Source organism: Poecilia mexicana, unplaced genomic scaffold, assembly GCF_051168715.1.
Source record: "Poecilia mexicana isolate PSO_F unplaced genomic scaffold, ASM5116871v1 scaffold_9, whole genome shotgun sequence".
NCBI classification, from domain to species: Eukaryota; Metazoa; Chordata; class Actinopteri; order Cyprinodontiformes; family Poeciliidae; genus Poecilia; species Poecilia mexicana.
Window position 1 is genome coordinate 22,873,747 of NW_028263378.1, and position 24,392 is coordinate 22,898,138.

The 24,392-nt window shown below is 40.7% G+C and overlaps 1 protein-coding gene across 1 annotated transcript; it reads left to right on the forward strand.

Moving 5' to 3' along the window:
• The first annotated feature begins 30 nt into the window (after positions 1-30).
• slc33a2 (solute carrier family 33 member 2) lies at positions 31-23,474 on the forward strand. The gene is made up of 6 exons (XM_014968975.2): positions 31-304; positions 752-1,554; positions 12,446-12,593; positions 16,977-17,077; positions 18,661-18,770; positions 21,945-23,474. The coding sequence occupies exons 2-6, from the start codon at positions 858-860 to the stop codon at positions 22,149-22,151; spliced, it is 1,263 nt and encodes a 420-aa protein (XP_014824461.1). The 5' UTR covers positions 31-304; positions 752-857; the 3' UTR covers positions 22,152-23,474.
• The last annotated feature ends 918 nt before the right edge of the window (positions 23,475-24,392 follow it).

Genomic DNA, 24,392 nt, shown 5'->3' on the forward strand with positions numbered 1-24,392 from the left:
TTAAACTATGCATGTCTCATTGAGATTAAAAAAATTACGTGGTATAACACCTAGATGTTGAAACAGTTGTAGTTTTTCATGCTGGTCTAAATCCACGAGATGGCAGTATTGTAATGTGAATAATGCCGGCTGCGGGGAACCTTCAGAGAAGAAGAAACAAAGCCTGTCCGGCTGGTTATCCGCAGACGGGGGATGGCCGTTCTGGAAGCTAATACCTGGCAACCTCAGGACCCAGCCCAGCGCTGTAAACAAGCGGAGGACACTCAGCGGTTAGCTCAAGCTGCAAGACCCAGCGTTTCTCTCTGTATGTGTGAAAATACCTCCTGTAGCAGCCGTAGAGCTACTCTTCATTACTTTTTTGTTACAACAGCGCCTTAACTAATGCTGACACGTCATATAAACGTGTTTTAAAGTGTTAACCCGGTGCACATCTAGACCGCTAACCGAGTCTTAGCAGTTTTTCAAAGGTCTGATTAGAAATGTCACTGTGCGTGTGTTGTGATGATGCACATTGAATGATTAAAACGCGTGTTTAATTGTGCTACTGAATGAGCAAAAGGGTGTTTGACTTTAAGGAAGCCGGCGGGGTAACGTTACTAGATGTAACTGAGCTGTGCAGAGCAGCAGTAAAACAGCAGTGAGCAGCCAACCTTATAAGGCTGCTGGAAGGACTTAGCCATCTAATACATCATACAGACCGAGTTCACCTTGACTAACCTTGGTCTTTCCATCTTTGTTTCTCGTGTTTCAGGTCAAAACAGTCGCAGTTCACTCGAAACACACCCTTTAATGTGAATACTGACCCATGGACCAGTTCAGAGTCTCCTTCACCCCACAATCACTTTTGGAAGTAGATCATGAATGACAAACTCGTCTTCCTGGGCCTGCTGTACTTTGTCCAGGGTATTCCCTATGGTCTCCAGTCTTCTCTGCTTCCTGTGTACCTGCGTGGAGCCGGCCACTCTCTCACACGCATTGGTTTCACCAAGATCCTCTACTTTCCCTGGGTGCTGAAGGTACTCTGGGCGCCTTTGGTGGACCGAGTGGGAACCAAGCGTCGCTGGCTGGTGGGGACGGTGTCTGGGCTGGCGTTGACATGCCTCTCCAGTGCTGCCCTGGCTCCAGAAGCACACATCTGGGGTGTGGCTGGGACTCTGCTGGCCATGAACACCTTCGCCTCTGTTCAAGATATTGCTGTAGACGGGGCTGCCGTTGGGCTGTTGAAAGGACGCGGCGAGCTCGGACTGGGCAACACGGCCCAGGTTGTGGGATACAAGGCTGGATCGGTGTTTGCCGGTGGTGGGCTCCTGGCTGTGATTGATGTGGCTGGATGGAGCTGGATGTTTATGCTCCTGACATTTGTGTATGCAGGCGTGGCTCTGTTTGTGTGGGGGGCCCCTGTGCTCGATGATGAGAGCATAAAGCAGGCAGATGGCGGCAGGAGGGGCGGGCAGGGAACAACAGAGGCTATGAGGCCATGGAGGGTGTGGAGGAAGCTGATGGCAGTGCCCGGGACACCTTGGACAATCCTGTATGTGCTCACATACAAACTTGGTAAGTCTAATCACTATGCAAATGCGTTTCCTTTTTAAACAAGTACAACTTTACATAGCAATGGATGTGTGCATGCAGTGTGTTCTACTGCTTAAACTTATTGCAATGAAATCACCCGAGTGTCATTATCTCACTATGTTCTTCAAGCACCTTTAACTTGGCTGCATCAGACGCCGCTCAAAAAGCGAGTTCAGTGGCCAAACCGGTGCTGGTGGTAATTTATGGTGAATTCTCTACAACCAGCCCCTTCCAAGTTGGGATTTGACCGACGAGCTTGACGACAAGTCTAGCATGTCCAGGCTCTCCATTTTCGTATTTAGAACAATCTTTCAATGTGTTGACAAAAAAGATTGTATTATCTAAGAAAGATGTTTATTAGATAAAAAATACTCGTATGCGTTAATTGACTTTGTTTTTTCTATCCAATGCCATTTTGAATTTTTTGGTCAGGGTTGGTAAACAGTCTTCCTCTTCCTCTTCCCCAGTTAGAAATTTGACTTGAGGAGACCTCTCTGCTAATTTTTCTAACCTGAGCTTGGAAAGCTTCTAAGTAAATACTGAACAAATAATAAAGCTATACTTATTCAATCAGTCTCACAATGCCAATTGAAAGTAACTTTTCATCTCTTTGTTTTTATCATAACAATCTAAACTCCCAAGTTTAAAGGGCCATTTCCCTTTTCTATTACAGTATTTCTGACTACAGTGACGCCTGTAAAACTTCTTTTCTTTTTTACTGCAGTTGTACCTGTTATTAAAATCTGAGGAAACCACTGTTTTATTCTACATACTGTGAGGACCCACAAGGTATTCACTTTGATTATATCAACTTTAACATGTGAAGAAAAGTCCTGATAAGAAAATCACAAACTGAGTAACCATTGCATAGACATAGAACATGTTACCTGGTTCGAACTATTCAGAAGGTTTCCTTAAACTAAATAATCAGATTATTTATTATAATAAATATCAGAATTTCTGAAAAAATTTGTTCCAACATCACATTTAGATTTTTTTGTATAGAAAATATGCTTGCATTCATCGGTTCTTCAGTATTTCCATCAGTCCAGTGAATTCTCCATTATTCCACCCATCCATACATCTATGGTTTCACAAATCCATCCGTGGTTTTTTGCGTTTGTGTCATGTAAAATTTGAGGAACATCTATATTTGTGTTTTAGAATTGGACTAAAACTAAAAACCTGGAAATTTGAGTCTCGAAAATATACAGCATTTTGAAATGAATTACGAGTGAGAATCCTGTGTTGAGAAGTGCATCATGAACTGAGAAAGGAGATTGATTTAGCCGCTGTTTAAGCTCGTATAATTATGTATATTTGATCACAAAGCCCACCAACAAGATGAAAGACAGAAACAAATTTGATGGAGAAATCAGATATTTAACTCAATCTATTTTCCCTCATTTTCTGTTTGAAGGTGAGACTAACAAATTTGCGTTTTTGGTAATTTTACCTTGATTGGTGTTGCTGCCTGAGACCACTAAATCACCACTAGATGTCACTGTTGGTGTTTCGGTAACAACTAAACACAGTCGCCAGTGTATTGCTGAAGTGTGTGGAAGTAATTGTTGCAAGCCAGTTTGTTCTGTCTCCTGTGAGAACACTAAGAAATACAGACTGGTCAGACGAAGCAGCTTCTGGTACTTGGAATGAGCACATAAAGTTACTCCACAAAGCGCCATCAGCTTCTTTTAGTTTGCTAACATGTCGTCAACAATACAAAGTTAAAATCTAAGGTGGTCCCGTACAAGTTAAGCTCGAGTGTTTGGTAGCGAGAGTTAATATGACCAGAGTTTGGTTTTTGGTAGCAGAAGGGGATTATGTGAGGATTAGAGCGTCTTTGTGTCTGTGGCGTTAAGAAACTGAAATAGAGGAAACCAGGCATCTTTTCTGATGTGTATTTACATGTATGTGTGCAAGTGGGTGGTGGGAATCTAATTGTCTCCTCAGATTTGCACAGTTCTTTCCTGTGTATGGGGTATGGATCCATACAGCTTTGTTTTTTTAAACAGTGCACATCAGGGTGTGTGTTTTTTCATTTTTTTTTCTTTTTTCTCTTTTTTTTTTTAGTGTTGAGGTTGGCTCAGTAATCGGATAATCCCCTGCAGACGACACTGCTAGACAAAATATGAAGACTGGCTGGACCCCCTAATCTGTCTAGGAGCAGCCCCCCCATGCAACACTCTCTCTGATCCATGAGCGCACACATGAAGGCACACAACACACTATTGGTTGTTGCTCAAGAATACAACAGTTATCAAGTTTAGCATTGTCAGTGCACTTATTGGTTTCCTTCTTTGCAGTCATCACATGACAGAGTTTCCCCTTTTTGCTATTTAAATGCCTCCTATCTGTGCATCCCAGTGTAATCTATATGCATCTTATGTTTTAGATGAATCTTAAATGTGCGGCCTATGTGAGACAGTATTGTTTTTGTTCAAGGGGGTATGTGGATATGTTTGTGTGAGACCGGTAATCTGTCTGTCTGAACAGCCTCCCCCCCAACCCCAAACACCTCTCATAATAACACGCATATACAAGCACAAAAACCCCTTCTCCCTCATCTCCCACTAATGAACTCTGAGTTTGCTCTGCTTCCAACCCTGTGGCCAATCATTTGCTGCCTCGTGTCTAAACGGTGACCCTTGTGCCATCTGAGGCCATCAGCTTGGTGGGTGAACTGTCTGGGTAGACCGACAGACAAGGGGGAGCGAGGGGGAGAGAGGCCGCCCAGGAAAAATGGGAAATGAGCCAGGGTAGAGGCGAACAATGAAGGCCTGGAGTTGCAAATACTTTTCCAAAATCTCATCAAATCTCATGGAGAGATATAAGATTCTCAAGGTACGATAAGATTCAGTAAAAATAACGCAGCTTCAAGGAATATCTGTTTTTACGTGGGGTGTAATGGGATCTCGTTGTACAAGATCTCAAGATATTAAAGCATCACAATATCGTTGAAATGCCTGCCACCAGCCAGTTGCTGTCAGCTTGTTTTCGCCTGATGAATTTGGGATAGAAGATGCCCCAGTTACTCTTAATTCACTTGATGATCAGCATTTTTGGACTTCCAGTAGGAATTATAAATGGCAATGGCGAGAGAGCACTGGAAGTTGTTGAGATGTTGAAGGAGGCACAAAGTATCGCTATGACAGCCTATGGCTGTGCATATAGGGGTACAGCTGAATTAATGCAGATTTGTGATAAAATTGATAAGAAGGGGAACATGAGCAGAAAAATGAAGAGAAATATAAAACAGCAATTTACCGAGATATGGTACTGTGTTAACCTTTTTAGATGGGGGTGTTGTCAAAATATCTCAAACACGATGTCCTTCTGAGCATTTCCTTGGTGTTATTTGAAAAAGTCTTTCTCCGACTTTGCCATGAGATCAAGAAAAGGTCTTAACGTGTGTTGGTCTAGCAGCACCACAAACTTTGTTTTAAATATATTTTAATAATTGCATTAATTATAACTGAGATGCTCATAAAGTAAATTTTAGTTTTAACACATCATTGTCACATTTCACATTGAAAAGATAACATCTGGAGCATTTGAAGTTGCACAAGAACCAGAATGTGAAAAACACCCACTCCAGTTCTAACCAGAACTGAACATCTGACAAAGTTGGAGAACCATTCAAGTTAAAGTTGAGGTATTTCACCAGAGAAAAAAACGAACAGGGTCTTGGAGCGAAGACTGGGGGAGAGGATGAATTAATAAACACCCACCACATGGCTCCTCCAGCAAGGCAGACAGCAGAACTGCAATAGAAGTAAACAGACTTCGCCTTGTTCATTTACATGATCACTATAAATGTCTTCAGGTTTAGGTTAGTGTGTTCACCTACCATGTCCACTCTGTCATGATAATACTGAGGCAAATGTTGGATTGACTCAAAAATGCTTGGTGCTCCATCAAACTGTGAAACACACTTTGATCACTTTTGCACATCTTTTTTGTCATCCTTATGCTGTACTGTGCCACATCGGAAATAGTGATGAATCCTAAAGGCGACAACACTTTAAAAAAATCATTTGTGTCATTCCCTAACCAGGAAATGCCAACCCAGTTCATCTGGACCCTCTTCCCGACATGTTTTATGTTTTCCTTCGACAGCAAACCTAATTTAAACGGATGGGTCATTAAAAGGTCTTGCTGGACTTCATAATGTGTCTCTTGCTTCAGAATACATGAATAAATGCTAAATAATGTAAAGCGCTTGCATTGATTAATTGGTAATAATAATAAAGATGTGGCTTGTTTTATTAGCAGAATGGTAAAACGAAATCATATTAGAGCGGTTGGACCAATAAAACCTAACTTCATATTACACGGGTCATTCAGTCCAAAAACTCATAAGAAGAAAATCCCACCCAGTGGCCCAGAGGGCTTGGTATCTGCAGAGGGGTTATGTTATGTAATCACTGTTACCTGATGTTCTGGTCTGCATGTTCTTGAGTCCTGAGTGCCATAAAGAGCTCCTTGTGTCCAAGTGTGTGACAAAAGACTTGTATGCATTAGAGATTGTGAAATTCCATATAGGCAGGTTTTATGCCGTCCCTAGTGAACCTGAGGAGCTGAACAGCGGGTGCGTGTGGATCCCTGTGGAGCTTCTGTATGTTTATGTGCATGCTGCATTGTCGTCATACATGTCGAATCTATGAAGCTGTCTTCATTTACCCTGTTGTTTGCGGAGAGTGCTAATTTTGTTCTGCAAGGTGACTGTGTGTCCTCGGTGATCTCCCCTGCTCTGACAGCTCTTTTGTTTAAGCTGCCACAGGAAGGTCAGGTCCTCGACGACCTCGCACCATCATCTTAAACTTTTAATTTCCCAGCTCCACTCCATAGGAACTCCTTTGCACATATACACACAGCTACACACAGCCTCAACTTTACGCCCATGTGCCTGATACCCATTGAATGTATTACCCTAAAATCACTTGTGTATGAATTAGCTTGCCAGATGTTGTGTTGGCAAAGAGATATTAGTGTATTTCTAAGACATACAATAGCTGGTCAAACTGTCTTTTTAGGCTATATGTGGAGCTACATGCACCTGATCAGAGTGTAATTACGTTTTATGACTAGGACTTGTAGTTTGAGAACGGAGAAGGCCATTAGAACGGTGATTTTGAGATAAATATGATTTTACAACATTCTGTTGTAAAAAAAACAAACTTTTTTACTAGATTTGGTCATGATGTCTTGATCTTCTAAGTGTTTTGGATCAGACTAGTTAAAAGGGAGGTGTTGGACTCTTTGGGTGTGACCTGGAAGAGGTCCCATCTGGGGATTTTGTGTTGTTCCTGGAGGACTTCAATGCCGATGGAGAAACAAAGGTGTTAGCAAAAGGGAAGTGCTTGGGTTTCGTAATTGTATCGTCAGACCTGCGGCACAACATCTTGGCTCTCGGGTGAAGAGACAGACGGGCTGATCACCACCTGGTAGTCAGTTAGAACCATTGGCAGAGGAGTCTGCAGGACAGACTTGGTGAACCTGGTTCAGGTGGTTTGAGACGAGGACATCTGATGGTGATTTTCAACTTACACCTACAGGATAATTTTTCTCATGTCCCGAGGGAAGTTGGGGACATGGCATCATATTGGGCTACGTTCAGGACCTCTGTTGCAGATGCGGTTTTGAAGAACTGTGGCCTGAAGATTATCGGTGGTTGTCATAGTGGCAAGCACAGGACCTTCTACAGGTTACAAGTGGTGATGTTAGCCATCAGGCTGAAAAAGGGCTTTAGTGGTTGGTTGTTCTTGGGGATTAATGCAGCAGCTGACATGTACTGGGTGGCCAGGAGGACTGAGTTGTCTTTGGTTGCAGAAGCAAAAACGTCTATAAGGGAAAATTTTGAAGAAGTAAAGAGAGATATTTGGTTGGCCTTATTGAAAACCCATTGGCAATTTAGAAAGGGGAAATATGGACCAGTCCACCTATCCAGGTGCTCGATAGGGTCGGATGGGGTATCTGGGTGGCTTTTAATTGCTATCTGATCCTTGCATGCCCAAAGCAGCTGTGTCTGTATTCAAGCTTGTTCAGACGGAGACAGCCTGGGCTGCCCCTCGTCACCGATCCCGTTTGTGGTGTTCATGGACAGGATCTTAAGGTGCAGTTGCAGAGAATAGATCCATGGCCTTTAATGTCCACTGGAGCTGAGCTCAAAGTGGCTGGGATGAGAGATCCTCTAACTTTGAGGCCATGGTTCTCCACTGGAAAACGATGAATTGTCCTTCTGTAACACAAACCACTGCAGGAGGTCCTTGTTGCCATCAGCATCTACGACAACTCTTTGATGAACATTGGATGAGTTGCAACATTTAATTTTCATGTGGGATTTTTGAATTTGAATTTAAACTTAGAAATCAGTGCAGGTTTTACCTGTAGCTATCAAAATGTTTATGTTAAAGGAGCTTACCCTCGTTTGCTTCAAGGATCATCTTTGTGGCAAAATTGCTCACTCCATCCTTTTTTTGTGCCGCCAGTAGACGGGCACAAATCAATTGTAAATGACTATTTCTGACTCTGAAGTACGACAGTAGTCAGTAAAATAGATGCAAAGTTATCATTATGTTTACATATTTTCTTCTTTGCTATTAAAAAGTGCTTTTTGGCATTGAAAAACAATATACATCTTAATTATAATTTATTTTCCTTTCATGTTTTATCTTTTTTTTTTTTGCTGAAGAACTTATTTTTGTTTTGTTATTAAAGCCAAGGACTGAAAAGTGTTTTACTTTGGGATGTCCCACTCAGGACTTTTTTGTCTCTGATGCTCAGACACATTTTAGATCAGGCATTTACGGGGGGAAGCAATCCTAATCTGACACTACATAAAAAAAACATTAAAAAAAATCGATGACATGTATAGGTTTGAAAACCCCCTAAATTAAAAGGTAAAGATGATCTGGTTGAGGCTTCAGTAAATGTAAAATTTGCAGAAGATGTTTACAGGCACAGCAGTTTGCTGAAATAACATTGTTCCTGGTGAGGAACATTTAGTTTGTTAGAAACACAGATTTGTTACAGCAAGGCACACGGCCTAAGTACAGTTTTGCAAGCCGTGCACATGGTAGCAGGTCATGGGTTTTCAGAAATTGTTTGGCAGCTGACAATAAATCACAACAATAGTAATTGGGAGTTTAGTTTCATTTAAAGAACCCTGCATTGTTGCTGCAAAAGTTTAGAAAATGTTATTAAATGTATGTGTGTGCTTACAAGCCTTTTAAATAACCAGGATCAACAAAACACCCCCTTCCTAATGCTTGTTGCTCTTTTAACGGTAAATAGTTTTGTCTGACTGTGCTGTCTGTAAACACAGTTTTCTTTGAGCCTGCCATCCCTCTTCTGTTTCCTCTTCACTAACCTCCTAACAATGCTTCCCCTCCTCCTCCTGCTTCTCTGTCTGCAGCCATCTTCATCGCTGAGTGCTATCTTCTCTCCTGCGTCATGTTCTGTTTGTGTCTTACTGTTCATGACTGTATGACGCTCGTTTGCTGTATCGGTTTTCTCCTAATACTTCTCTTTTCCTAATTGACCTGTTGCTGTTTCTGTCTCATTAATCTCTTTCAATTTTTTTGTGTGAACCTCGACTTGGTCTTCTTCACCGATTCCCTTTTTATTCCAATTTCTGACATCTTTTGCTCTTACTTCTTCTTCACAGTTTTTCTATTTTACTTGCTTAACATAATAGAGTTCCTGCTAAAATAGACAATTCTTGCTTGGAGAATAGTTAATGGGATAATCTACTTGTTCATATTTGTCTATGTTTCCAACCAATACTCCATGTGTAAAGAAACAATTAGTTAAACATACAGAACAACGGACATTGAAGAATCACATCATGTTTACCTTATTAACAGAGTCAAAATATAGAAGATGCAGTTGGTAACTTTTCTAAAAATATATATTTTTTACATATTTGCTCTCCTTACATAAGAGCAAAGAGCTGTAAATGTGCAGATGAGTATGCATGGCCACCGGTGGCGGCAGATAAACTGTTGTCCTGCAGGTTGTTTCTCCACCAGTCGTACAGCTGCAGCACACCAGCAATCTTGAACTTGTACGTGCTGAGTGGTGGAGGATGTGAGCAGCGTGTACACAAGTGTGACTGACGGTGCTAAGACCTTCCTCTTGCCTCTCATTTAACAGATATGTAAAATAGTTTTGTAAAAGACTCATACTTCAGATTTAAATTGACTTTCGCATCTCAGATTAGTCATTACTATTACTAAAACAGCAGATTTCATGTCTTCATGAAGTCTGAGAGATGGAAAGCTCAGAAGGATAAAACAGAGCAGATGTCCAGCCTTTCTTCTAGCTCTTAGTCTTGCTCTTTCTCGCTTTCTTGCAGCCTAGGTAAGACTTAGACATGTCCCAACATGTAGCAGAAAATACAGTTTACCTTCAAATATCTATGTTCTGACTTTATGTCTTTTCTAAGCATTGATACTAAAAATGGCTCATTTTGAGTCTCGGCAACACTGAAGAATGTCGAACAAGAAATGACGGCGCCTAATATGGTGTGTTCACTGTTTGGAAAGAGATCAGATTTTTGAGTTTTGCAGCATGTTAGTTGGTAGTGATTCTTTAAAAAACACCACACACACAATAGATATTCAAATTTTGGGACAAAACCTTACATTTGAGCTGAAAGCAGTGAATGTTTGCTTTTTGCAGCATTTGTAACATTTACTGAGATAAAGAGTTATCAACATGGATGTCAATTAAAAATGTTATAGCATATTTAAGATGCACAAGAATGATGAAGTCATTTTGTTAATTTTAATCTTCCTTTTCCTTTAAATTCTCTTCTTGTCGGCGTATTCGGGAAAGGTGTTTGTTGGTGCTCATGTAAATCACGTATTATTTATTTTCAGACATTAAAATACAAGAGGGCTAGTATTACATTAATGTTTTTATTCCCTTATTTATTTTGCTTATTCTACTCACTCTGTTGTCGTGATGAGAAAGATCATTGTGAACCTGCAGTGCCTTCTCTTTTCTCTCCGACTTCATCTCAAAGACAAAAAACAAAACACACTCGTCTGTCGGAAGGCGACTGTCCTCTCTGATTGGTTAAATTAACATTTATGACAGACTTCATGGCACAGTCAGTCCCGTCTGTATGTTGAGCATGTGTAATCTGCCAGCGGTAACACATGAGTGACAGAAGTGAGAGACGAGCGTTTGCTACAGAGAGAATCCACGTTTCCTCCCCAGGTTTCACGAAGGTTGTCACACCATTGTTACAGCGGTGACACTCTAATTCTGCTGCTGCACTCCCAATCACTGGGAGTCTGTTTCATCTGTCTTTTTTTTTCCCCGTCTCTTTCTCTATTTTTGTTTGTCTCCTGGCTGACTGAGTGAGTGAGTCGTCGGTTGTGTTGCGTCGGCTTTGACAGCAGTCTGGGAGCCAAGCTGTCACTCACGCAGCTCCTTGGTCCCACTGTCTTTCTGAAGTCAGTCTCCATTAATATAATAACACTGTGTAGTCGGCACCACTGAATATTTTACTGTAATGTTCCGCAGAACATTACCCCCACACTCAACGCCACACAGAAGAAAGTCGTACTGTCTGACAGAAACTTTTTATTTTGACTGAAAGGTCTTTGTGAGGTCTGTTTCATCTGTGGAAGTTTCTGTGTTTTTTTGTTGTGTTTTCTCTTTTGAGCTTTAGGAAAAGTGCTAGGCCCCTTTTTGATAAAGTGACTGAGGGTATTCTTTTTCTTGTCGGGCATCTATTATTGACACTTTCCAGGAATAGGCCTAGGTACTCGGCACATCGACGCGCTTCGTTTAAACCTGCAGCCGTCATCTCTGGAAAAAAGTGTGTTCTTCGGGTTTGCAGGCTAAACAGTTTGCTCCAGCCTCCTCGTTGAAAATCCACTTTATCTTTTATTGTCGATGAAAAATCGGCTTGTTCCATGAGAAACAAAACCAAAATATAGAAGCACATCTAAAAAAAAGGAATATTATGAAAGAAAGTTCATGTTAATTGTATTAAAGTTTTTTTGTCACTCATTTCAAAAAAGTGAAACCTATTCCTTACACACAGTGAATATTTCTTGCCATCACTTTTTTGTGATTTTAATTATGACTTAAAGAAAAATAAAAACACTCTCAAGAAATCAAAATGTTACATAGGATCAATAAAAAAGGGATATTTTAAACAGAAAGGTAAAGCTTCTGAAAAATGTTTTCATTTGTATGCATTCAGTTCTTGGTTACATTACTGCAACAATGCGGCGTGGCATGGAGGCGATCCGTCTGCAGCACTGCTGTGGTGAGGTCCAGGTTTCTCAGCAGCCTTCAGGTCATCTGCACCATTGGATCTGCTGTGTTTTATTATTCCATACATGTGGAGTTTAAGAATTTGGATATTTTGACCATTTATCATTTAAATACTTAAAAAGATTTTGCTTGACAATCCTCTCAAGGCTGCAGTTGTCTCTGTTGCTGTTGTTCCTTTTCTTACCACTCTTTTTCCGTCTACTCAACTTTCTATGAATATGCTTGATACAATGCTCTGTGAGCAACCAGCTTCTTTAGCAATGATGTTTTGTGGCTCTCCCTCCTTATGGAGGATGTCATTGTCATATCAGCAGTCATTTCCATGACTGTGCAGCTGAGGGACCATTTAAAAACATTTGAATGTATTACATCTATGTCACTTTCGGAAAGGAGGGACAGATAAAGTTGGAAGTTTTTTTTTTTTCTGATATTAACTTGAAAAGACAGATTTTCTCACCAATAAGCTTCAAGCTTGAACTGCTGTCTAGCTGTCTTGTTCTGATTTTCCTCTTTTCAGTCTCTCGTCTCACTTCTGGTGCCTCTTTCCCATGTGTCCCTTTCTTTCTTTCTCCAGGTGAGCAGGGTGCCGTGACCATGTTTCCTCTTTTCCTCCTGGATCACCACATGACAGCCAGAGAGCTCAGCTTCTGGAACGGCGTCATCGCCATGGGCTTCTCCATCTGCGGCTCATCCCTCGGAGGCCTGCTGCTCGCCCAGTTCAGGTAGTCTTCATCGGCAGTGAGAAACCGCTGATGATTGTCAAATTATGCACTGTTGATTTAAGACGCTTGGACTGCATTATAGATGACCTTCAGTATCAGCTAATCTGTAGGGCGTAGGGACAAAAACAAAAAAGTTCTGGTGGAGATAAAAATACCCAAAACAACTGCAACCATGCTAAAAATATCCAATATGATAAAAAGTGTGTTTGCTGCTCTCATCATTATAATTATAAGATATTGTAATCATCTTTACCTTCTTCCTCACCTTATTCATCATGCAGATTTCCCCTTTAACATTTCTTCATCACTCTTGCTTCACTCTATTGGCTTGTGTGTACGTACGTGCTTGTGTGTGTGTGTGTGTGTTTGTACCTTTCTGTCTCTCTCCATCTTCTCTCTCTCTTTCTCTCTGGGTGTGTACGGTAATTTAAGTAAACATTGCCTTGTTTGAGAGCTCAGGGACCCCCTGTGTGGCGTGTGGTGTGAGAACAGCATGAACAGCAAATCCTTTACACACACTCAGGTACACGCAGACTACGCATAAAAACACACACCCCTCAGTTTGCAGAGACAATATAGATGTAGCTGAATGTAGGTATTAGATTTCCCGACAAATGCTAAGTTGTTAGACTGACTTCTTATTATGCTGTGAAGGCTGTGAGGAGTGGAAACCTCTCAGTTGGTTGTCTAACTGATGACACACTCAACCTATAAATTGATTTCAAATTAAAATGATAATTTATTTATTCTTTCTGTTAATCTAGATTTTTGATCAGTTTATCTAGCTTTATTTTTGTGTTGTCTTCCGATTCCAGTGTTAAATGTTCATTAAAAGTAAAAGTTTATTGATATTTGAGAATGTGCTCTTGCATTATTATGCCACTACCAATATATTGCTTGAAAATGGCCTCAAAACAAAACTATTGGTGTTTATCGCAGTAACTTCTGGGACAATTTATCGTCCAGTAAAACTTATCATGACACCCCTAATGCAGAGCATTGCGAATCACAATATACATTTAAAACACAGATATGCAATGATGTTACAGACGTAGGAGTCTTTACATTGTTTTAATTCCAGCAACAGATGTTGTGTCTTTTAAAGTGAAGCTTTTGTGCTCCTTTTCCAGCTTCACGTCAAGTTGCATCATGTGATCACTTTGCAGTAAATGTTCTGTGTTTCTCTGGTTAATGTCGACTTGTGGTGTCTTTTTTTTTTTCCCACCTGCCCGTATCTGTGTCAGTATTGTATGTGTGTGCTAGCTTGCCCAGACCTTTGTTCTCTGCTCTCTCTCTCTCTCTCTCTGATGTCAGCCTGTTTGGTTCTTTCCCTTCGTGAAGGAACACTAATAAACAAAGAGGAAACCTCCAAAGGCCAAACTTTTCTAAGGGCTAAAGTGCTTTGAAAAGATGTCATTGTGATACTTTGCCTTCTGATCCTTCGCGCTGTCTCCATCTCGCTTGTACAGGGAATAAACTGTTCACACACCACTAAAGGCAGAAAACACTTGGAGCTATGCCATCTTATTGTGTCATTTTTCCAAGGATACAGAGATATTTTGTGGATTTTCTTTTCATCCAAGCTTGAATCCACCAAGACGTCTTTTTTTAATGAGAAATGATCTCAAAATGGCCTCATTCAATGCCTGTAATTCTTTTTTATGTATGAGGTAAAGGTATATGCTGAGCTCTCATACAGCATGCAGCAAATGACTTCATGCGTTTATAAAAAAATTGGTGAAATATTGATAGGTCGATGCTTATTGCTCCTTATAAACAAGGCCAGAAAATTCTTGGTGTGTTGCATTTCCACCTATACGGTCTCCAGACATGTTGCTATACTTTATGGCGCATTGTTTATAGAAATCAAACATCTAATTAATTTTCATTCAGTTTATTGTGAACAATTCACAATAAATTACTTTTCAAGGCAGCTCACAGCTGGACACAGAACTGAATAAATAGCAGGTTGAATTCATATGTAATTATATGGAGTCAAGTTTAGTACAAATGCAGATCAGCGCAATCAAATTTATTCTGATACAATCCAACCACATAGTCAGATTCCCATCCAATGCCTGCTTGGATCTAAATGATGACACCTCACATCGTCACATAATCTAGAGTCAGAATTTCTGTCATCATTTAGTGGCGACTGCATCGAGCCGTTGATGCTGCAGCAATCTCTCACCCAGAGCGAGCTTGAGGTGACAGTGGAGGGAAGCAACTTTATTTTAACTTGAATAAATATCCCACCAAAATAGACTCACAATAAATAGGCTAAAAAGAAGAAAACAGATCAAAACACAAAAGCACTAGACTGGGAGTACTTTCTATGGGACATAATGACAGAGTTAAAGGCAGACATTTCTTTGTAAATGAATTTATTCACCTGCTAGGTCATGGCTAACGCACAGCTACACGTTTCTCCTCCGTTACTCCTGTTGTTACTGTCCAAAGGACCGGTGGACCAGAGGCATTATCTGTGCCATCACATTCGTTTCGTAAAGAATTTTGTGAATAAAAACTACTGTTCAGAACCACAAATGCACATTCAGTGATTTTGTATTTATAAACATGGACAGAGTTTTAGATGGTAGTCTTGGGTTTTTCTGAGAACTGATATATGAACAAATCTGCTCCAGGAAAGATCTGCACTTGCAGTTATCGCTTAATGTCAAATGACAACTTGTTTGTAAATGTTTTTACAGTCTTTTTCGAGTAGATGAACAGCAACAATTTCTTTTTAAGAGATTTTTGCAGATTATTTTCTGTTTTAGCTTTGTTATCACAGATCTGAATGCTCATTTTTTAGCATTAAACTGTCTCTTTGCTGCTGCAGAAATCTTTCAGTCCTACTGACTTTAAAGGTTGAATAAAATAACCTGGTGGTGTAGCTAATTATTAAAGGTAAAACTTGTCTTCCACACACAACATATACACATTTTGTTTTACTTTTACTTTATTTTTATTTTTCAATATTTGAACACACTAGTAAAGATTAAAATATGTGCCGATAAGTCTTTAAAAGTACATCTATACCATTTAGTTTTCCGTGCCAGATGAACACTTTTCCTTCCTCACCTCTTCTTCTCACCCCCACATTAGCACACAGAGGGGAGGTTGTCCAGCAGGCTGTGTCCCACGTCTAAAAGCCCAGTTGGAACATTTATCCGCTCCACCATCAGAAACGGCTGAGTGGTCAGTCAGGGACGCTCTTTAGAACCACCAGCAGCAACCTGAGAGCAAACCTATTCTTATCTGGGCCCGGCCTGTGTAAGGTGGCAGCCAGGCGGCTTTTTCTTTCTCACACACACACACACACCCCCACACACACACACACACACACACTCTAACGCACAGGCACACACTTTAGCATCTCTTGAGAAAGCGTCATATGAAAGACTATCATTGAGAGAGGAGGTAAAGAAGGAGCAAAAAGAGGAATGTCTTTAGCATGTGAATGGTGCAGGCTTGGTTTTCCAGCCAGGATGTAGGCGGAGGCGGGGTTGAGAGTGGGGAGAGGGAGTGCAGTGGAGAAAATAGTGCATTTGTGTTAATTATGATGATTTTACACGAAGAAAAACACAAAAATATGAATGAAAAGAAAATCTAATACCTTCTTGTTTGTTTTCAAAAAGTACTTTTAATCTGACAAACCAGCCTCGTCTGAACACACATTCTAATTTATCGAATATGACTGTATCAGACATGGTTTGCTGTCATTTTAAGTATCACCGATCAATCTGAAAAAGAGCCATGTCTCAGTGGAGCCCCATGGAGAGGAGTGGAGTGGTAAGTTTGGTGTAGACGCTTCACTTACCGTCTTGAATTAAATATTCTGCTTTGCGCGACAGGCCCTTCTTCCTCACAATCTTTTTTACACATAAATAATTACATGCAGAAAAAACATAAACAAACACACACAGTCCTTTTGAGTGGCAGGTATCCTCTGAGTGATTGGCACTGTTAATCCCTGTTGTCACATCAACAGTGTGAGTGCCCATATGTGTGTGTCTGTGTGTTTGTATGTATGTTAACAGTGATTAATTATCTCTCTCACGCTGAGGATCTCCTTAGGTTATTGATTACGTCACGAATCAAACCCACAGGGGGATGATTTCTTTGCACTAACAGGGAATCAATTAGTGTCTGGGGACTTGTTTACTTATGCGCTTGCTGACATGTAAGTGTGTGTGTGTGTGTGTGTGTGTGTCTGTCCATGAATGTGCGTTAGTGTAATTGTATGAGACACGATGAGGTCTTTAAATGTAACGCTGCGAACCCCGAGGCGTTGTCGTGCACACCACGTTTGCTCGCTGATGCACTTTTAGCTCTTAAAGCGTCTTCCTGAAATTTGTGTTGCCTCTTGTTTCTCCTCAGCATCGGGGCGATGATGCGACGGGTGTTTGTGTTGCGTACCATCAGCATGGTCTTCCAGAGTTCTCTGCTCACTGTACTGGAACCATCGCCGCTCATGAAAGGTGAGAAACCGGATGTAAATCCAAACAGACAATATCTCAAAACCAGATGTAGCTTCAAAGTTGTCATGGCTCATCCAGAAGATCCCTGGGATGAAAAAACAGGCAGAGAACGACTACTGACCTTCTCCTCTGGTGATTTTAGACAATCAAAGGAGAAAGAAAATGCTCCGGTAGCTTAAAAAAATTAGATCTGAGGTTCGTAAGTTAGTTTAACATCTTTCTGTTCATTTAAAATTATTTTGACCTCATTTCAAAAATGAATTGGGCAAGAGGTTAATTTGGATAGTCCCATTAATATTCAGAATAGCTTAAAGCGCTTCAAATTAAAACACAGATCAGAGGTAGGAACCTCCCAATGAAGCAACAATACAAACAAGTAAAATATATAAAAATATCGCATGATTATGTGAAAAGCACAAAATATTGTATGTATTATATCAAAAGTTCATATTAAGACTTGAGTTAATTTAACAATGGGAATGTTCACTTTTTCACTTTAGACCAGGTTGGTTTACATACTTTTTCCCCCATAAATGAACGAATCATTTGAAAACTGTGAATTGTATTTATTTAATTATCCTTGCCTAAATAACAAATGACTTTGATGATCTGATACATCTAACTGTGACAAAAAAAATACATTTGTAAGGATGCAAATAAAAACTACAAATGGCCACACTGTCATATTGTGTGACCTAAAAAAATGAGTGCTGATATTCAAATATTTAAATGTTTGAAAGAACTGATACTCAGAGGAAAAGTATGGTGGAAATGACCAGCTTTAGTACAAGCAGTTAAACTAGATATTTAGCATTTCCTTCAGGATGTGTGAATGTGTATCATATTGTGGACATTGACACAAATGACACATTTGGTTTCATTGAGCTGCCAGTCTGGCAGTGTTTAGCATTCACTTCTCTGCCAAAGACTTCGTCTTCCCTATCAAGGCTCTCGCACTGAAAGTCGAGGCCCCCCATCCCGCCTCCGTTCCAAAACCCGACAAAGATTTCAGAAATGTTAAAGGGGAAAGAAAGAGAAAGAAAACAGAAAAACATTCTGTTTCAGATTTTCAATATTACATGATAACACTCCGCTTCCCACTCTTCCAGTCTGATCAGGCGGCGTATCTGTGTGACTCCAGCAGCCTTGCATCGCTGACTGAAGAGTCTTATTCGGCAAAAACTCCGGCGTCTTGAGTGAATAATTCAGTGTTCGTGGGAGCAGAGACAGATAGACTCTGTGGTTCCTCTGTGTTTCCCCACCAACACTGCTCTGCCACTTCCCCTCAGAGGATAACACTACATGTGTTTTGGAGATGTGTGTGTGTGTGTGTGTGTGTGTGTGTGTGTGTGTGTGTGTGCGTGTGTGTGTGTGCGTGTGATTTGGGCGGGGGGGGGTAGACTTTACTCCTCGGCTGCTTACCTTTTTCTTGCTGCTTTGACATAGAGTAAGTATGAGGCATAAAGATGAAGAAAACACAGTAATTCATCTTTTTCCCTGTCAGGAAAAGCACCTTTTTCTTGGATGCAGATGTTTTGTGGCTGATTACGATCCACTTTGCCTGCACGTGTTTGCTTCTGCAGGAATGGCGGTCCTGAGCATGAGCGTTCAGCACTTCCTGGGTGGTCTCATCACCACGCTCACCTTCACTACCATGATGCATTGCACTCAGAGGGCCGAGGAAAGCATACAGGTAACAAAGACTTCATTCACTCCCTTTTCCTCTCTCGTTGTTTTGTTTCTGGTAGTTATCGTGTTATTCGGCGGCGTTAGATCATATCCTGTGGCTTAACAAATCTTTTTATGTGCTAGAAATAAAAGCTGTGTTCTTTTTTTTTTCTCATCTGACTTGGCTTTATGTGCTATTTTGTAATGTGAAGTAATTTCCTTTCGGGGTTGCCGGAAAACGACTGTGCCACACCTATTCCCAGCTCTACCTGCCTCTTCTCACCAGCGCTTTCCACCTGTGAAATCTCAAAATGAATCCCAAACCCAATTTCTGTTTATTGCTTCCTTCTTCTGTCGGATTCCTGCCTCCAGCTACCCGACTAAGTTTTCTTTTCTTCATTTCGGACTAAATGCTCTTTTCGTTTTTCTGACTCCCAGCCTCTTGCTCTCCTCTCTTGATTTCTCCTCTTTGCTGTATCTCCTTTTGTCCCTGCCGTAACTGGGCCATCACCGCCTGAAGGCGATCGCTGTTCACGCAGCCGTTCAGACGTCACTCAGTCAATCTCTGAAGGTGACAAATTATAACTCGCATTGCTGTGGCTCCTCGCGTGTGAAACGAGAACAAAAGAAGAGACACCTGTGGAGCAGGTGTCGTGAAACAAATTCAGATAAATGGCAGTAAGCAAAGACAAAAATGTGCTGATCAGAGCTGCAGTTAGGTTTGAGGGGCGTGGGGTGGGGGGATATCTTTCCTTTTCACTGATTCGGTTTGTGAATCTACGTGCCCAGAACAGGAACGCATTAGCCTGTCTGTGCTCGATGTGTGTAGCATGTGCGTGTTATTGAAAGTAGTGCTATCCAGTAACAGAAAGCTGATAGTGTGAGTGCTTGCTAAGGATACCCAGGAGAAAGAAACCAAATCTGTTAAACAAGTTGCTCAGAATAAAGACACTCCACTTAGCTTTGGTCGCACCAGGCTCTCAGAGATCTCTGCATCGGAGCGCTGCCACAGTCTGCCGGCAAAGTCGCTCCGAGCGCCGTGCTTCTCAGCCTGGCTGACAGAGCCGCAGATTCTCACAGCAACAAGAACATTGTTTCGTCAGATTCAAGTAAAATACCAGTTGCTCCAACATTAACATGTTGACTCCGTTTAGTTTAAATATGAGTCCTTCAGCTACCTTGTTTCATCATAATGTACAGAGATATGAAGAAACGCATACTTGATATTCTGGATGAGTCATTTATGCTGTCTGGGAGTAATTTTGGTAATCTGGTTCACCACTATTTTCTGTTTTGTGGATATTGACCAACTATGTTTCTCTGTGACCTTTCCCAAGCCGAAAGACGTCAGTGACTGTGATTCTAATAATTTCATGTCTTTAGATAGCGGCACCAGGTGTTGCTTTTTAAGGTATTTTAGGCATTGTTTTCAGAGAAACCGTAACGTATTTGTTGCAATCCAGCCACTTGTTTACACATCAGCAGAGATCGGAGTCTGTAAGTGAGGAACCTTTGGGAACATCGCCCACGGAGGTTTGAAGTATTTCACAGGTGTGAAAGCGCGGCTGCAGGTTGAGGCGTTTTGCCAGTCTCATCTGCACGTTGACACAGTGCCGTCTAAACGTGAAACTTTTTGCCAGTCAGCGTCTGAAAATACCGGTGTCACGTCGATCCGCGTTTCCCCATCAGATACGGTTCCCCCTGCGTCGTCTTGCACGAATGCTTCTTGTATCTGATGGGGAAACGCGGATTGACGTAACACCTGCACCTTCCAGTCAGCTTTTTTGCGTAAACAAAGCCGTAGCCTGCTTCAGCTTGGAAAGCAGTCTCTTTCTAAGTTATTTTCTCAATCTGCAGGTCAGTCCTGATCAGTCCTGATCCAATCAGTCCTGGTGTGGCTCGAAACATCCAGTCAAGTTTAAATAGATTTTTTTTTTCTTTAATAAATTCAAAAATTACTCTTTGTAGTTACTCAGGTCATCTTTGGCTTATTTCCAAGCATTGTTCTATAGGCGATGTCACAATGCATGGAGTGTTGAGTGTTTGGAAAAAGATCAAATGTTATATCTCTACTTTCCAAGTTTTTGAGGTACAAAAGAATTTAGCAAGTTAAAAATATTTTTGAGTTAGATTTATGACTCTTCACATTAAATATTTTGTTTAGATGATGTGATTGTTTATGTGTTTATCAGTTCTGGCTTTTGAAGACAGTCTAAACGAGGAACTCATGTTATTCAAATATCTCCAGAATCTCTGGTAGCAGTCAGTCTTGCAACAAATCTGAAGAAGCCTCTGACTGAAGACTGTTGCTGTTTGATAGCAGCAGTATGGTTAGAAAATATACAACCCAGAGTGAATTTTTCCTAGTAAACTATAAGAAATCTGTTGAAGGAAGTTGCATCGATGTAGAGAAAAGCCAAATGTAATTCATAATTACCATCTTAACAAGGAGACATGTATCAAATGTATCAGAGGAAGTCGCAGACTGTAAATGATTGGATGAAAGTGGTTTATTTGTATAGTGCAATTTATACAAAAAAGTCTATGAAAATTATGTAAGAGAATCACATTTGAACCAAAAAAGGTCAAATATATTAAGCGTGACATAAACGGAAAGGTTGAAATGTAAATTTGAAACAAATTAAATGCTAAGACATGAAAAAATCCACATAAAGCAATGTTTGACCTTTATGTTAAACTGCTGTAAACAGTGATGTTTTCAGTCAGTTTCTCAAGTTTTCAGGAAGTTCGTTCCATTGCTGAGGAGCAGACAAAGTAAAATTTGCCTCCAGTTGATTAGTGCGGGATTTGGGAAGATGGTGCCGGATGTTTGCTTGGAGCCATGCCAAAGAAACACAGATCTGACGGTCTGAAGAAAACAAATACATTTCCACTCTGATTGATGATGAGGGGTTGAATGTCCACACCAAAACGTAACATTTCTTGTTTCATATTGAAAGTAGTTAAGACGAACATTTTTAAGGATAACAATGCGCCTAACCTTTCACTTTTTCCTCACTTCTCCGTCTGCAGTAGTTATTAATTTTTTTACGAAGAAGCACACTTTCCTGATTTTTAGTAGTTAATGTTAAATGCTCTCCTCTAACAGAATGTAAAAGTAGACGCATTAAGTAGAAAATGTAATCTGCTGCCCTTGTGTGTCGCTCACCTGTCGCTTCGCTTGTTGCTCTTCTTCTAGGCCACCCACTACAGTTTCCTGGCCACTCTGGAGGTTCTGGGGAAGCTGATGTTCAGCGCTTTGGCCGGAGGAGTGGTCGACTGGTGTGGTTTCCAAGTGGCCTTCCTCTTCTTCCTCACCCTGTCGGCTGGAACGGCCCTGCACGTGTGGACGGCCACCTTCACCGGCGCTCTCAGGGAGACTCAGCTCAAAGAGCAGCCCAAATGAGATCCGTCTTAAACGTTTACATTTAGGGCAAGTCCAGGTACATTAACAATGGACCGCTGGAGCTCAACTGCAAACGTTAAGGAAACAAACTTTGTAGAGACATAAATTAAGATTAGCAAAGTTATTTCATACATCAACAGTCTTAAATAAATATCAGCCATTCTTTAATTGAAAAAAAACGCTTTCCTTTAATCACTCTGTGACTGACTGCTCTTTTGTCATATTTCACAGGCAGAGATGGCCTTTATTTTGCTTTGAACATTTCTCAAATAGTCTTAAAAAGGCGTAGTTAGGTGGTGAACCTTCGGAATACAGTGTAGATGTTAAATATGATGGAAGTACTCAAACGAGCTTGATTAAAGATGGTTTATTGTGCTTGGTAGAGACATGAAACATACTGAAAGTTTCATAGTAGCTTAAATTAAAGGGAAATATAATCAAAGTTTATTCTGTCATCTGAGCCAGTTTGATATTGTTATACGTCAGCAATAAGAGCTGCAGCCAAAAGCAATAGTGCTAGTTTATTTTCTTATACTGTGGTGTATATATATATAATCTCCTGTGTTGTATGGTTTACAGTTGTCAACTCATTAATCTCTGCTACCTCGTATCAACACTGTAAGGTACGACACAGATACACAGAACATAAAGTAGCTGCGTAAACCCAGAGTGCATACACAGACATCCCATAATATGTCAGCTACAACAAAACCTGATTGTAGTTTGTCTTCAGAAAGAGAATAAAAGTGTCATTTAGCTCTTAAGCAAAGGGCTTTTTTCGCCGGTCATAAACCATTTATTACATTGTCAACCCTTATGTTGTAAATTCCCACGACAGTGTCAGAGTACAACTCACACTTGGAAACATCTGCCTTACACTCTGCATGGTGCCATCTTGTGTTATTTGTTTGACCAGACTCGATAAGAAAGTCGGCTGTCGGAAAGAAACTTGAATGACCAGACTTACATGGAAGTTAAAATTCCAAAATCGCACTGTATTACTGTTTGTTTCTTTTAATTTCAGTTTTTAAACATGTTCAATGCACAATAACTAATAATAGCTTCTCTTGCTGCTGTAAAGCATAAATTGTTCCCTCAAGTCTTAGATTTAAACAGGTTTATCCCAGCAGGTTCTGTAGGAATTCAGTGAAATCCTGTAGGTAGGCTTTGCTAAAGGAAACATTGGCCACTTGATTTCTTTTACATCATGTGAGAAAGACAATGACATTACATATATAATTATGTAGCCATCTGTGGAACACGAGAGGAAAAGAAAATCTGTGAAATTTGCACAAAAATAAAGCTGCTGGGGACATTTCTAAAGTGTTGTTTTTGTGTGTGTGTGTGTGTTTTATTTTCTCTGGATCTTACCAAAATTCTCTTGTATCCTCTCTGAAGGTCTGTTTGTGGTTCTCCCACTTTTAAAAGTCCACTGTGGCTTCTAGCGGCCCGACTTACCACCACTGGATCTCTGCGGCGGTCGTGGCTGACGGCTACGGGAGTGAATGGGCCCCGTGTCACAGCACCCGCAACGTAAACAGCTCTAATGACACAACAAATGCTGTGAAGGAGGATTAGGCCGGCTTACACGGCCCGTCAATACACCTTCACTTTACATGTTCCCACCCGGCCTCATTATCTTGGCTTTCCTTTTTTCTTTTTTTTTTTTGTTACAGTGGGACTGAGAGGGAGGGTTTGAGGAGAAGCTTTTATTCAGCAGTGTGCCTCTTTGATTAGATTTCTATTTGAAAACTTGCTTAAAACCACAAACCCACCTTAGGATGCAGTGCTCTAATTACTCAGGAGTTCCTTCACGTATTTATACGTTATATGATAATGTTCACATTTTTTATTTTTTGGCTCATAACAGTTTTATTGATTCCCATGTCTGAAGTGAAGATGTAGGTTAAAAAAATACAAATATAAAGGAGAGAGCAGGGAAGCAGAGGATGCAGTTTAAGACTAACGGAGAGATAAACCGATGTAACACATGGATCACACAATGTGAAACCAGGGAGAGTAATGTTCAGTTTCAGTTCATCTTCACTTTATTTTGGTAAATTATCAACATTACACGCAGAAAACAAAAACAAAATGCTACTTTACAAACCCATAATACACTAAAAAAAGGAATAGGCTGAAGCCAAGTCTTATCCTTGCACAACCTGCTCTCATATCGGTTCATATGGCGAACATTTATTCAAGCATTTGCTTCATAAGCGCTGTGTGGCGATCCCAGTC

What these genes read in the sequence shown, in the direction of transcription:
- slc33a2 (XM_014968975.2), top strand. Translation starts at nt 858, where the DNA reads ATGAATGACAAACTCGTCTTCCTGGGCCTGCTGTACTTTGTCCAGGGT. An exon ending in TGTGCTCACATACAAACTTG is followed by an intron (nt 1,555 to 12,445) that starts GTAAGTCTAATC and finishes TTCTTTCTCCAG; the next exon opens with GTGAGCAGGGTGCCGTGACC. An exon ending in GGGCCGAGGAAAGCATACAG is followed by an intron (nt 18,771 to 21,944) that starts GTAACAAAGACT and finishes CTCTTCTTCTAG; the next exon opens with GCCACCCACTACAGTTTCCT.